This window comes from Hyla sarda, chromosome 4 (assembly GCF_029499605.1).
Source record: "Hyla sarda isolate aHylSar1 chromosome 4, aHylSar1.hap1, whole genome shotgun sequence".
In the NCBI taxonomy this organism is placed as follows: domain Eukaryota; kingdom Metazoa; phylum Chordata; class Amphibia; order Anura; family Hylidae; genus Hyla; species Hyla sarda.
Window position 1 is genome coordinate 40616835 of NC_079192.1, and position 15059 is coordinate 40631893.

At 40.8% G+C, this 15059-nt stretch overlaps 1 protein-coding gene across 2 annotated transcripts in view; it reads right to left on the reverse strand.

Annotated features, from left to right (window-relative positions):
• LOC130367815 (LIM homeobox transcription factor 1-alpha-like) overlaps positions 1 to 15059 on the reverse strand; it is a 184612-nt gene that overhangs the window by 101263 nt on the left and 68290 nt on the right. For both annotated transcript variants that reach the window (XM_056570638.1, XM_056570639.1), the window contains exons 3-5: positions 8240 to 8527; positions 7197 to 7352; positions 3346 to 3432 (exon numbers count right to left, since the gene is read on the reverse strand). In XM_056570638.1, coding sequence (XP_056426613.1) covers positions 3346 to 3403 — 58 coding nt within the window. In that variant the 5' untranslated portion in view covers positions 3404 to 3432; positions 7197 to 7352; positions 8240 to 8527. The remainder of the gene's footprint in view (positions 1 to 3345; positions 3433 to 7196; positions 7353 to 8239; positions 8528 to 15059) is intronic.

The following is a 15059-nucleotide window of genomic DNA, read 5'->3' on the forward strand; positions in this document are numbered from 1 at the left end:
CCAGAAGTAAGACTAATGCTACCAGGTGATGGGTGGGATTACACAGTCAGAGGGTGTGTATTAGGCAGACACAGACCTCTGGGACTGTTTGGTTGATTTAGGGACTTTTTGGTTCATTGCCTGTCCCCAGGATTGACCATCAATATCTGATCAGTGGAGGGCCCACGCCCCGCTGACCAGCTGTCAGAGTTGTGGTGCCTTCATACACAGTATAAAGAGACAAAAGCAGACAACCCTGTACATTATATAGCAGCCATGCTGGGTTACTGCTGCTCAGCTCCCATGTAAGTGAATGGAAGATGGGCTGCGGTAACCCAGCATAGCCACTACCCAGTGTATGGTGCTGTATGCTTCTGTCTCTTTTTACATGCATACTGGCACCCTAGCTCTGACAGCTGGTCAATGGGGTATGGCAAACAGCTGATCGGTGGAGGTGATGGGTGACAGCCCCCTACCAGTCAGATACTGATGGGATATCGCATAAATAATCCTGCTTGTGCTTAACATGTCCAAGCATTGAAGGGGTACTCCACTGTTCAGCGTTTGGAAAAAACTGTTCCAAACGCTGGAGCCGGCGCCGGGAGCTCGAGACGTCATAGCCCTGCCCCTCATGATGTCACACCCCTCCCATAGACTTGCATTGAGGGGGCGGGGCATGACATCATGAGGGGGCGGGGCATGACGTCACAAGCTCCCGGCGCTGGCTCCAGCGTTCAGAACAGTTTGTTCCAAACGCTGAGCAGTGGAGTACCCCTTTAAGTTACCCATGCCTTAATGTTCATGTTGCAGAAAATTACACTACTTGACTAGCTCAATAACTCACCCCTTGTGTGTAGAACACATAATTGATTCCTATTACCGTATATACTAGAGTATAAGCCGACCCGAGTATAAGCCGAGGCCCCTAATTTCAACCCAAAATCCCAGGAAAAGTTATTGACTCGAGTATAAGCCTAGGGTGGGAAATACATTATCCCCCCTGTCATCATCCAGACCCCCGTCATTAACATCCTCATCATCATCACCGCCTGTCATCATCCAGACCCTCATCATCATCACCTGTCATCATCCCCTTGTCATCATCCCACACCCCCCCCCTTCATCATCCCCTTGTCATCATCCCCACCCCCCTTCATCATCCCCTTGTAATCATCCCACACCCCCCCCTTCATCATCCCCTTGTCATCATCCCCACCCCCCTTCATCATCCTCTTGTCATCATCCCACACCCCCCCTTCATCATCCTCTTATCATCCACCCTCAGTGGTCTTCAACCTGCGGACCTCCAGAGGTTTCAAAACTACAACTCCCAGCAAGCCCGGGCAGCCATCGGCTGTCCGGGCTTGCTGGGAGTTGTAGTTTTGAAACCTCCGGAGGTCCGCAGGTTGAAGACCACTGCGGCCTTCGACATCATCCAGCCCCCTCTCACCCCCCTTTAGTTCTGTACAGTACTCGCCTCTGCTCGGCGCTGGTCCGGTGCTGCAGGACTGTCCGGTGAGGAGGTCGTCCGGTGGGATAGTGGTTCCGGGCTGCTATCTTCACCGGGGGCGCCTCTTCTCCGCGCTTCGGGCCCAGAATAGAGGCGTTGCCTTGACGATGACGCAGAAGTACGTTGGTAATGAACGTACCTCTGCGTCGTTGTCAAGGCAACGTGACTATTCTGGGGCCGGGCCCGAAGCGCAGAGAAGAGGCCTCTCCGGTGAAGATAGCAGCCCGGAACCACTATCCCACCGGACGACCTCCTCACCGGACAGTCCTGCAGCACCGGACCAGCGCCGACGGAGGCGAGTACTGTACAGAACTAAAGGGTGTGAGAGGGGGCTGGATGATGTCGAAGGCCGCAGTGGTCTTCAACCTGCGGACCTCCAGAGGTTTCAAAACTACAACTCCCAGCAAGCCCGGACAGCCGATGGCTGCCCGGGCTTGCTGGGAGTTGTAGTTTTGAAACCTCTGGAGGTCCGCAGGTTGAAGACCACTGTGGGTGGAGAGTTCACTCGAGTATAAGCTGAGGGGGGTGTTTTCAGCACGAAAAATCGTGCTGAAAAACTCGGCTTATACTCAAGTATATACGGTACTATCTAGCAGTTCATGATTACCAGCAATAAAAAATCCAATAAATATTGTACAACATTTAAGAGACTGATGTAGCTTGTTAAACAATAGTAACTGTGTTATACATTCTGAGCTGAACCACAAATCCTGAAACTTACTCCGAAATTTATTCTCAATCCTTTGCCAAATCCAGTTCAGGAACCTCTGGCGTAGAATCTGTGGCGGGTTTGGTAAACCCATATTTGGTGTCATACAACGAAGATCATTCACATTTGTAATTGTTCCAGAATTCAATTTTTGAAGTTCTTTAAAAACTCTTTGATTTAAGTTAAGGTTCCTGGAAATTACTGTGGGCCCATAAAAGGGGTGTTATTTTACTACTTCACAAACTGTTTTTGTTGTTGAATCCATGTAAACCAAAATATAATTTAAGGAAATTAACCCTTATAAAGGTGCATACGAATGTGCATTATACAATATCAAAGATAAAACTTTTCATTTTTTTTTTATTTCTTCTTTAGTGGGGGGGGGGTTAATGACATAAGATAGTTTCCCAATATTTAATTATATTGGCTAGTGTATGTAGGCACGTAGAAGTCAATGATTCTTAACAACCTTTGGCAGGGCCACAAACTGATAGGCCACATTGCAAAATCTGTGCTAGGGCCCTAATGTGTCGAGTGAATAATGTGTATAGTAGTGATGCTATAATGTGAGCATGTCCCCCAGTCTGTTTTGAAATTGTCCTAAAAAGGGGTCTGGTTTATGCAAATATGTATCAAAATGGGTATTTCTGGGAGATTTTGTGGGTGTTACTGGGCACATTAGGTGGGGCTTAAAATGGTCGGCGAATGGAAACTGAAATTTTGGGCCCAAGACTATGTAAAGGTGAAGTATCCTTTTACCTACACCCCTGTGTAGGACCTAGTTTTGCAAGGTAATAAATATAAGATCACATCAAGGAAATCAATAAATAGTTTTCCCAAGATTACAGTTTATCACCAATTCACAGACTAGGTGATAGTGAATGTAACAGCAGCGTTCATGCTTGACCATCGCTCCATTCAGAGTGGCGGACACAGGACCCTATTGTACTGACTAGTGGGGGTCCTGGCAGTAAGTAATCAAACACCTATTAGCTATTCTATGTATATGTAACAAGTTGTAATCTTGGGATAACTCCTTTAACTTATCAGTGTCAGTCTTGCGGTATATAAGACCAGTTGATGGATTTTATAAGAAAGCTTTGCAAACAATATATTAAAAGCTGAAGTTTACAAGGTAATTACTCACCCAGCCCATGGAAGGGGGAATGTTCCTGGCACAAAGAGGGAGTACTTTCCGTCTTCATAGTAAAGTATTCAGTGATTAATCCAACACCTGAAAAGACCATGTACAAGATCATGAACCAGAGAACCTTCCGTCTTAGGCTAAAGATCTTAAATTTTTTTCGTAAATAAACTGTATTTTTTCCCAATCCTTTTATGGTATTTTTTCCAGATATGATCAACTTTCTTTTCCCCAGGACCTCAATAAAAGTCTTTATATCTGATTCATATTTATGTTTCATATCCTTTCATCAGCCGAAACCCTGAAACTAGTACTGTACAGGTTAGCTTTTCTATACATTCCTTTGAATTATGAATCAACAAAGATATAGAGATACGATCATGAAAATATATAGACATTCTCAGGAAAAAAAATGAGCGGTAGGGAAGAGGAGTGGGGGGGGGGGTATTAAAATGAAAGAAGACAAATAAAGCTCCTAATTTATTCATGTAAAGACAAAATGGACCAAATATATGTAACTTACCTTTTTAAGACATTTAGATTATACATCCTTAAATATGTAAAAATCTATTAGTTATAATTGATAGTTTTACTCTACATGGAAACTTTCAAGAAGTAGGCGAGATGTAGCGGATTATTTTTTTATGGCTTTAGACAGCTTAACATAAATACTTGGTGCTCATTATCCCAAAGGTGTTATTAAAGGGGTACTACGGTGGAAAACCATTTTTTTTTTTCCCAAATCAACTGGTGCCAGAAAGTTTAACAGATTTGTAAATTACTCTTATTTAAAAATCTTCAGTACTTATCAGCTGCTGTATGCTCCACAGGAAGTTGAATAGTTATTTTCTGTCTGACCACAGTTCTCTCTGCTGACACCTCTGTCCATGTCAGGAACTGTCCAGAGCAGGAGAGGTTTCCTATGGGGATTTGTTCCTACTCGGGACAGTTCCTGACATGGACAAAGGTGTTAATAAGTACTTGAAGGATTAAGATTTTTTAATAGAAGTAATTTACAAATCTGTTTAACTTTCTGGAGCCAGTTGATATGAAAAAAATTGTTTTCCATAGGAGTACCCCTTTAACTAATGTATACTTTACACTTGGTTTTCGGAGTTCATGCCTGCATGAGGTATAAAGATGTGAATGAGACAATCACATCCACAACTGTAGATCCATTAACAGCAGCTTGTTGATGGCTTCCTTTTCCATATTGTAATATAGGGCATGAATTAATGCTCCCTTAGTATATCTTTTCTATAGTTTCTATAGGATCGTAAAAAAAAAAAAAAATTCTTTCAGGCTACCTTAATATTATCTTTTTTTTATTTTTTATCTGCAGTAAGGATTGGTTAAAAGTCCTTGCAATTAAGTCTGAAAAGAATATAATAAATGTAATTTCAGGCAAAGTTCACACATTGTCAAATGTATTGACGTATTTTATTTTACATGCACATTTTTGTCTTTTGGAAAAAAAAATTCAGTTTCTTTGACTATTATGGACAAAAATGCACAGGTAAAATTAAATACATCAGTATATTTTAAGATGTGTGAGATTAGCCTCAGTGTAAAATAAGACTACAAATAAAAGCAACAATTATTAGCTTGTAAGTGAAAAAGTTAAATAAAGTAACAATACTATATTTAATAAAATCAAATAAAATAACAAACATTATTTATTTAGTCTGTAGATTTCTTTCATATAATATTAAATTATGACATGGTCAGATTATTTTCAAGCTGTAATTTTATTTTATCTTATCATCCTTATCATATTATTTTATTTTATCATATTATGTGCTATTACATATACTATATGGTATTACATGATCATTATTTCATTCTTTTCTAGTCAATGTAATATATTTTTATATTAGCATTATATTCTTTTCGTACTATAATTTTATGTTTTTCACCCATGTGAGTTTACGTATGTGAAAAAAACACCATCATTTTTACATTCATATACACATAATCTCATGTGTTATTTGTCCAATCGGAAGTATAAATATCAAAAATCCCACATGTTCTGTACGTTCAGATCCACATTAAACTAAAATAAAGGTCCAAACATCAAAAAGAGCAAATGAAAAAAGAGGAACCCGACACCTGGGTGACACGTTTCCAGCAACTGGTCCTTATTTACAACTTCAGACTAAGAATATAGTAATAGCATGAAACATGTCATCCAGTCACAGAGTTCTGTCTGGATTGCTTTTATGTTTGGTCTCAAATAAAGTTGGTTCTTTTATATTTAATATATCACTTGGTTGCAGGACCTTTTGTTTTACATAGTTCAATCGGGTGTAAGATTTTTATTTCTTTTTTTCACACTCCAATGTGCATTTTGCCATATTAAGGAGCATGAAAGATTTATTGCGCACTAAAGTCTGAGTTCATAATGCTAATTTGGTCAGGGTTTAGGTCAATATTTTAATCAGAATTTTTAACTAAAACCAGCAGTGGGTCTGAAACACAGAAAAAGGTACAAATCTTTGCATTATGGTTTTCTCTGGGTTGGTTCCACTCGTAACTTTTGGCTAAAATACCAATCAAAATACTATGTATGAACCCAATCTAAGAAGTTCACAATAAAAAGACTCCACATGTTTCACTGAAATAAAAAAATAAAAAATTACAGTATTTGACTGATAAAGTAAAATTGAATGGTAGTACTAATTATATCAAATAATATATTTTTATAAACTTCTTTATATGAATTTTATTAGCCGTTAAAAATATTTTTTGTACTATATATTATTTAAATACTTTTCAGAATTTTTAAACAATTTTTAAATGACATATAAATAAGTATTTATAATAACAGCAACACATATACACACATGCATATCTTAATGAATTAGTTGATAGTGTGCCTGAAATGATTAACATGTAGATATATGTAACTGAGCTGTAAAATACTGCGGAATATCATGTCCCTATAAAAAAAAGGATTATTAAAATTATTTTTAAATAAACTAAAAATTTCATTTTATTATTATAACTATTATTATTATTATCATGACTTTACATTTTATTTTTGGCCCAGTTTTAGCATCCTAACAAGAATAATATGATGTTACAGTTAACTGTATATTAATTAATTTATTTATCTATGATACCTCCTAAATAGAGGAATATAAGCATAGTTAATAATATTATTATTTTAAGGGACCCAGGAAAGTGAACACATTGTGCATGTAAACATTAATAAATAGACAACATTGCTAGTATTGCTAGTATCAGTAATAGAAGAATAACACAAAATGAATCTAAACTCCTCAATTATATTTTCTACATATTATAGAGTCTTCTATTTTGAGTAATTATTATTTTTTTAATATAAAATAAAAAGAAATCTGGCTTGATCCTTATCTTTCGGTTGACTCTCATCTAATCTCCTTCCACCGAACATTAAACAATTGCAGTAATCACCCTTACTCTGTTTCCTAAATGAAATGCCTCCTCAGAATTTTATATGTATCAGCTGCTCCAATATAACTTGACGGTATTGTGTCTTCACTTATTAAACCGCAATGGCTCTAGGGTATATTAAGATCCTATTAACCACTATAGCCCCTGCTTGAATGGCGCTGTACTCCCCTGATACCTGTAGCATTAAAATAACAATAATATTAGCATGGATTTACTTTATCTGCTTTGCCAATAGAGGAGTTTTATTCAATTATAAAAAAAATGTAAAAAATAAAAAATTACAAAAATATTCCAGCAATAGTTAAAAGATGAAAAGATGGTGTCTTCGATAGAGCCTATAAAGTACAATCCACCAAGGAATGATCTCCCTTTTTATAAAATAGGAAGTATTGGATGATCGATGACAAATCTTCTCTTACCTTGCACTGGGTTATACTTTGCGGTGTTGTTTTTGTATTTTTCTGCTTAAGATCTTTGTTTTCCTCCTTCTGAGATGTGAATTATTCTTTACCAGAAGCAAAAATCTTCATCAGTTCATTATAAGAACTTGCTCATCCATCATCTGACTGCACCTTCTGAAAAAGAGAGAGAAGAACAGAAGGGAGGTGTGAGGGAGAAAGGAGGGCTGGTTAAAAGTGAAGTCTACTTATTCTTTGCTATATAGACAATAGAAGGTTAATCAATGGACACTTATTGGAATCTAATAATCATATTTTATTGCTAATATATTATCAACCCATCTATCTAATATCCCCCTATATATCGATTTTGTATGTATCCATCAGTTTTCTATCTATCTAATATCTATCTAGTGTATATCTCCTATCTATCGCTCATATTTATCTATCTATTGTCTAAACATTTTTCATTTATCAATATCTATCTCATATCTAGGCAACATAAGGTTAATCCTAAAGATCAATCGTCATTTAATGGAATTTCTTAATCATATCATTTTGCTAATCCTTTATCTATTTATCCCTCTTATATCTATCTATATATGATTCTTGTATTTATCCACCAGTCTTCTATCTATCTATCTATCTCATATCTATCTATCTATCTATCGATCTCATATCTATCTCATATCTATCATCTAATATCTGTCTATCAATTATATATCTATCATCAATCTATCCATCTATCTCATATCTATCTACCTATCTATCATCTATCGATCTATCTATCTTTCTATCTATCTAACTATCTCATATCTATCTATCTCATATCTATCTATCTATCTCATATCTTTCTATCTATCTATCTCGTATCTATCTACCTATCTATCATCTATCGATCTTTCTATCTATCTATCTCATATCTATCTCATATCTATCTATCTATCTCATATCTAGCTCATATCTTTCTATCTATCTCATATCTATCTATCTATCTCATACAGTATCTATCTATCTATCTCATATCTATCTATCTATCTATCTATCTCCTATCTGTCACGTACCGGCAGGACTGGTAGTGGATCCTCTGGACCAGAGAGGCGATGACGCAGGTTGTACCAGAGGACCGGTTCTAAGTGGTTACTGGTTTTCACCAGAGCCCGCCGCAAGGCGGGATGGACTTGCTGCGGCGGTAACCACCAGGTGGTATACTCCAGTAGCAACTCGACCTCTCTGGCAGCTGATATGGCGTGGTACACAGGGAGCAGGCAAGAGCGTAGTCGGACGTAGCAGAGGTCAGGGCAGGCAGCCAGGGTTCACAGGCGAGTATACGGTAGCAATGGGTTCGGCAACTGGCAAGGCAATAAACACAGTAGGGAACGCTTTCTCAGAGGCACAAGGCACAAAGATCTGGCAAGGGCAGGAAGGGGCAGGTGCCTTTTATTGGGAGAACACAGTGGGAGGTGAGGGACCAGCGCACCAAGCGGGCGCTCCGGTCCGGAGGTGGAGACCGGAGCGCTCACTGTGACACTATCTATCTCATATCTATCTGGGTCATATCTAACTATCTCATATCTATCTACCCATCTATGTCATATCAATCTATCCATCTATCTATCTAGAAAAAAATAATGGAGGAGCAGCACAAAAGAAGCAAAAATCAAAAAAATAAGTTGGTGCAAGCAACTAGTTGGCCCGGTCAAAGGCCCAAATCCAGATACAGCAGCAGAATATAGTCGCAGCACACCAAAAATAGTGAAAAAATAAGGTAGCTTTATTCCATATCAGAAATACAAGAGCAACGTTTCGGCTGCCTGTGCAGCCTTTTTCAAGCATGCTTGAAAAAGGCTGCACAGGCAGCTGAAACGTTGCTCTTGTATTTCTGATATGGAATAAATTACCTTATTTTTTCACTATTTTTGATGTGCTGTGACTATATTCTGCTGCTGTATCTATCTACTTCATATCTATCTATCTATCTCATATCTATCTATCTATCTCATATCTGTCTATCTCATATCTATCTATCTCATATCTATCTATCGCATATCTATCTCAGAAATCTATCTCAGAAATTAAATAGATAGATTGATATGAGATAGATATGCGATAGATAGATATGAGAGAGATAGATAGATAGATATGAGATAGTCACTGCTTGACAAAGGCTGTGTGAGACAGCTGAAACGTCGCCTCCTGTATGTTTGGTTGAATAAAGCCACACATTTTTTCACGGAATTGAGTGCTGCTGCTTTCTTCGTTAGACATGAGATAGATAGATAGATAGATAGATAGAAATTAAATAGATAGATATGAGATAGATAGATAGAAATTAAATAGATAGATATATCTATCTATCTCATATCTATCTATCTATTTAATTTCTATCTATCTCATATCTATCTATTTATATCTCATATCTATCTATCTCATATCTATCTATCTAGACAAAAGGATAAGTCAGCCAGCACTATTGATTTCAAACTATTGTATGGACCTGGCTTACAGGTGCAAGCTGCTGAGCTAAATATACAGCAACAGAAGAATACAGCAGCACACTGCTAGCACAAAGATATAGCTAAAACATGAGTATATAGATACAACATGAAAAGCTATACAGCTGTGGTGTTATAAATGGAAATATAAAATTATGAAGTTATGAAATAGTGAGGTACTTAGCTTGCAATTTGGCGGCCAAATAGCTTGGACCGTCCCACCGCGGTAAGGTGACCCTACACTATGAATATGCCTTTGTGTGATCAGTTCAGCAGGCATTGCAGGATCTGAAACATCCCAGACACCTTATATACACCTGATAGAGGTGGGTGGGGTGCAAGAGCCAACATGGAGGTAGCCACTCCCCCGTATGTACAATACAGACAAAAGGATAAGTCAGCAAGCACTATTGATTCCAAACTATTGTATGGACCTGTATGGATCTATCTATCTCATATCTATCTGTCTGTATATTTATATACAGAGGGGAGGAGTGAGGAACAAAGAAGGGCATGTTAAATGTGAAGTCCCCTTATTATTTGCCATATAGGTAATAGAAGATTAATCTTAAAGGGGTATTCCAGGCAAAAACATCTTATTCCCCTATCGAAAGGATAGGGGATAAGATGTCTGATCGCGCGGGGGGGGGGGGGCTGCCGCTGGGATCCCCCACGATCTCCCTGCAGCAGCCTGCATTCTATGCGTAGCTGCGTCTGAAGTTTCGGAAACCGCCGGGCTTCCGAGACGCCACGCCCCCTCCATTCATTTCTATGGGAGGGGGTGTAACGGCCGCAACGCCCAATCCCATAGACATGAATGGAGGGGGCGTGGAGTTACGTCACGTCCCTGTCTCGGAAGGCCGGAGGTTTCCGAAACTTCAGACGCAGCTACGCATAGAACACGGGCTACTGCAGGGAGATCGCGGAGGGCCAGCCGCTGGGCTGACATCTTATTCCCTATCCTTTTCGATAGGGGATAAGATGTTTTTGCCCTGAATACCCCTTTAAAGGAATGACAGTATTTATTAGATTTTTTAAAAAAAATTTTATGGGCACTGTCCTTTGCAACAGCTTTTTATTAAATGTAGATATTAATAGTATATGTACAGTTTATTTGGTATATACATTGTTAAAAAAAAATTGTTAAAAAATGGTCCATATTGTTTACCACTAGGGTCCCTCCACTGTCCAGAACACTGTCTATACAGGAAGCGTGGGCAGGACAAGCAAGGCTCTGAGCATCCATAAGGCTTGTCAATCAGCCTGCTGTGTGAATCGGGGATGTGTCACAGAGCTTTAGGAGTGAGAAGATGTTCTCACAGAGGATGTGAGGGCAAGCAAGGGAACACCCCCTCCTCCTCAGGGAATTTCATGTAGTGTGAGCAACATTAACAAAGGAAATAGGAGCCAAAAAAGGATGAAACCCAGGATTTTATCAGGGACAGGATCAGCAGCAGTTAAAAAGTAAGCCTGAAGTTTTTTTTTTATTATCATATATTATTGATATTCCTTTACCTATCTATCTATTCATCTAGAAAGTATTACTTTACTGAGAGAGTAGTGGATGCAGGGAATAGCCTTCCTGCAGAAGTGGTCACTGCAAATACAGTGAAGGCGTTTAAACATGCATGGGATAAGCATAAGGCTATCCTTCATATAAGATAGGGTTAGGCATAAGGCTATCCTTCATATAAGATAGGGATATGCATAAGGCTTCCTTCATATAAGATAGGGATAGGTATAAGGATATCCTTCATATAAGATAGGGTTAGGCATAAGGCTATCCTTCATATAAGATAGGGATAGGCATAAGGCTATGCTTCATATAAGATGGGGTTAGGCATAAGGCTATTCTTCATATAAGATAGGGATATGCATAAGGCTTTCCTTCATATAAGATAGGGATAGGTATAAGGCTATCCTTCATATTAGATAGGGACAGGGACTGTTAATAGTATTCAGATAGTATTAGGAAGACTAGATGGGCATAATAAAAAAAAAAATTATGTTAAAAATAAAATAAAATAAAAGTTCCACCATAAAAATGTAAATAAGCCCCTTCTCCCAATGTTCAAATAAAACACTGTAAAAAAAAAATCAATATACATATTGGGTATATTAATTAATTTGTTTATTATTATTATTATTACATTCCTGATCCTGCACGGACAACAAGGTAAAAGCAAAAAAATTCAAAATGCCAAAATTAAAAATTTTTGGTCACATCACATCCCAGAAAAAAAAGGGAATAAAAAGTGATCAAAAAGCCAGGCATACACAAACATGGTACCATTAACCCCTTAAGGACCAACCAATTTTTTACCTCTATGACCAGGCTCTTTTTTAAAATTTGACATGTATCTCTTTAACCCCTTAAGGACCAGGGGGTTTTCCGTTTTTGCACTTTAGTTTCTTCCTCCTTACCTTTAAAAAATCATAATCCTTTAAATTTTTCACCTAAAAATCCATATGATAGCTTATTTTTTGCGCCACCAATTCTACTTTGTAATGACATCAGTCATTTTACCTAAAAATTACACCTTCTCTTTATTCTGTAGGTCCATATGGTTAAAATGATACCCTACTTATATCGGTTTGATTTTGTCGTACTTCTGAAAAAAATCATAACTACATGCAGGAAAATGTATATGTCACGATGCCGGCTGGCAGGTAGTGGACCCTCTGTGCCAGAGAGGGATTGGCGTGGACCGTGCTAGTGGACCGGTTCTAAGCCACTACTGGTTTTCACCAGAGCCCGCCGCAAAGCGGGATGGTCTTGCTGCGGCGGTAGTGACCAGGTCGTATCCACTAGCAACGGCTCACCTCTCTGGCTGCTGAAGATAGGCGCGGTACAAGGGAGTAGGCAGAAGCAAGGTCGGACGTAGCAGAAGGTCGGGGCAGGCAGCAAGGATCGTAGTCAGGGGCAACGGCAGAAGGTCTGGAAACACTGGCAAGGAATACACAAGGAACGCTTTCACTGGCACTAAGGCAACAAGATCCGGCAAGGGAGTGCAAGGGAAGTGAGGTAATATAGGGAAGTGCACAGGTGAAAACCCTAATTGGAACCACTGCGCCAATCAGCGGCGCAGTGGCCCTTTAAATCGCAGAGACCCGGCGCGCGCGCGCCCTAGGGAGCGGGGCCGCGCGCGCCGGGACAGAACAGACGGGGAGCGAGTCAGGTAGGGGAGCCGGGGTGCGCATCGCGAGCGGGCGCTACCCGCATCGCGAATCGCATCCCGGCTGGCAGCAGGATCGCAGCGCCCCGGGTCAGAGGACGTGACCGGAGCGCTGCAGCGGAGGGAGTGAAGCGAGCGCTCCGGGGAGGAGCGGGGACCCGGAGCGCTCGGCGTAACAGTACCCCCCCCCTTGGGTCTCCCCCTCTTCTTGGAGCCTGAGAACCTGAGGAGCAGACTTTTGTCAAGGATGTTGTCCTCAGGTTCCCAGGATCTCTCTTCAGGACCACAACCCTCCCAGTCTACTAAAAAAAAATTTTTCCCTCTGACCTTTTTGGCAGCCAAAATTTCCTTGACCGAGAAGACGTCCGAGGAGCCGGAAACAGGAGTGGGAGGAACAGATTTGGGAGAAAAACGGTTGAGGATGAGTGGTTTGAGAAGAGAGACGTGAAAGGCATTAGGGATACGAAGAGAAGGAGGAAGAAGAAGTTTATAAGAGACAGGATTAATTTGACACAAAATTTTGAAAGGACCAAGATAGCGTGGTCCCAACTTGTAGCTAGGGACACGGAAGCGGACATATTTAGCGGAGAGCCATACCTTGTCTCCAGGGGAAAAAACGGGGGGAGCTCTTCTTTTCTTATCCGCGAACCTCTTCATGCGTGAAGAAGCCTGTAAGAGAGAATTTTGGGTCTCTCTCCATATAATGGAAAGGTCACGAGAAATTTCATCCACAGCGGGCAGACCAGAGGGCAAGGGGGTAGGGAGGGGGGGAAGAGGGTGACGGCCGTACACCACGAAAAATGGGGATTTGGAGGAAGATTCAGAGACCCTGAAGTTATACGAGAATTCGGCCCATGGAAGGAGATCTGCCCAGTCATCCTGGCGGGAGGAAACAAAATGTCGCAAATAATCACCCAGGATCTGGTTAATTCTTTCTACTTGTCCATTGGACTGGGGATGATATGCAGAGGAAAAATTTAATTTAATCTTGAGTTGTTTACAGAGAGCTCTCCAGAATTTAGACACGAATTGGACCCCTCTATCCGAGACAATCTGCGTAGGCAACCCGTGAAGACGAAAAATGTGTACAAAAAATTGTTTAGCCAACTGAGGCGCAGAAGGAAGACCAGGAAGAGGGATGAAATGTGCCATTTTGGAGAATCGATCAACGACCACCCAAATAACGGTGTTGCCACGGGAAGGGGGTAAATCAGTAATAAAATCCATACCAATCAGAGACCAAGGCTGTTCGGGGACAGGCAGAGGATGAAGAAAACCAGCGGGCTTCTGGCGAGGAGTCTTATCCCGGGCACAGATAGTGCAGGCTCGCACAAAGTCCCCAACATCCGTCTCCAGAGTCGGCCACCAATAGAAGCGGGAGATGAGTTGCACAGATTTCTTGATGCCCGCATGACCTGCGAGATGGGAGGAGTGACCCCATTTGAGGATTCCGAGGCGTTGGCGTGGAGAAACAAAGGTCTTTCCTGGAGGAGTCTGCCTGATGGAGGCAGGAGAAGTGGAGATCAGGCAGTCAGGTGGAATGATGTGTTGCGGAGGGAGATCAACTTCTGAGGCATCCGAGGAACGAGAGAGAGCATCGGCCCTAATGTTCTTATCGGCAGGACGAAAGTGAATCTCAAAATTAAATCGGGCAAAGAACAGAGACCACCGGGCCTGGCGAGGATTCAGCCGTTGGGCCGACTGGAGGTAGGAGAGGTTCTTGTGGTCGGTGTAGATAATAACAGGAAATCTTGATCCCTCCAGCAGATGCCTCCATTCCTCAAGTGCTAATTTAATGGCTAGAAGCTCTCGATCCCCGATGGAGTAGTTCCTCTCCGCTGGAGAGAAGGTCCTAGAGAAAAAACCACAAGTGACAGCATGCCCGGAAGAATTTTTTTGTAGAAGAACAGCTCCAGCTCCTACTGAGGAGGCATCAACCTCCAATAGGAAGGGTTTGGAAGGGTCAGGTCTGGAGAGCACGGGAGCCGAAGAAAAGGCAGACTTGAGTCGTTTAAAGGAGTCTTCTGCTTGAGGAGGCCAGGACTTGGGATCAGCATTTTTTTTGGTTAAAGCCACGATAGGAGCCACAATGGTAGAAAAATGTGGAATAAATTGCCTGTAATAATTGGCGAACCCCAAAAAGCGTTGGATAGCACGGAGTCCGGAGGGGCGTGGCCAATTTAAGACGGCAGAGAGTTTGTCTGGATCCATCT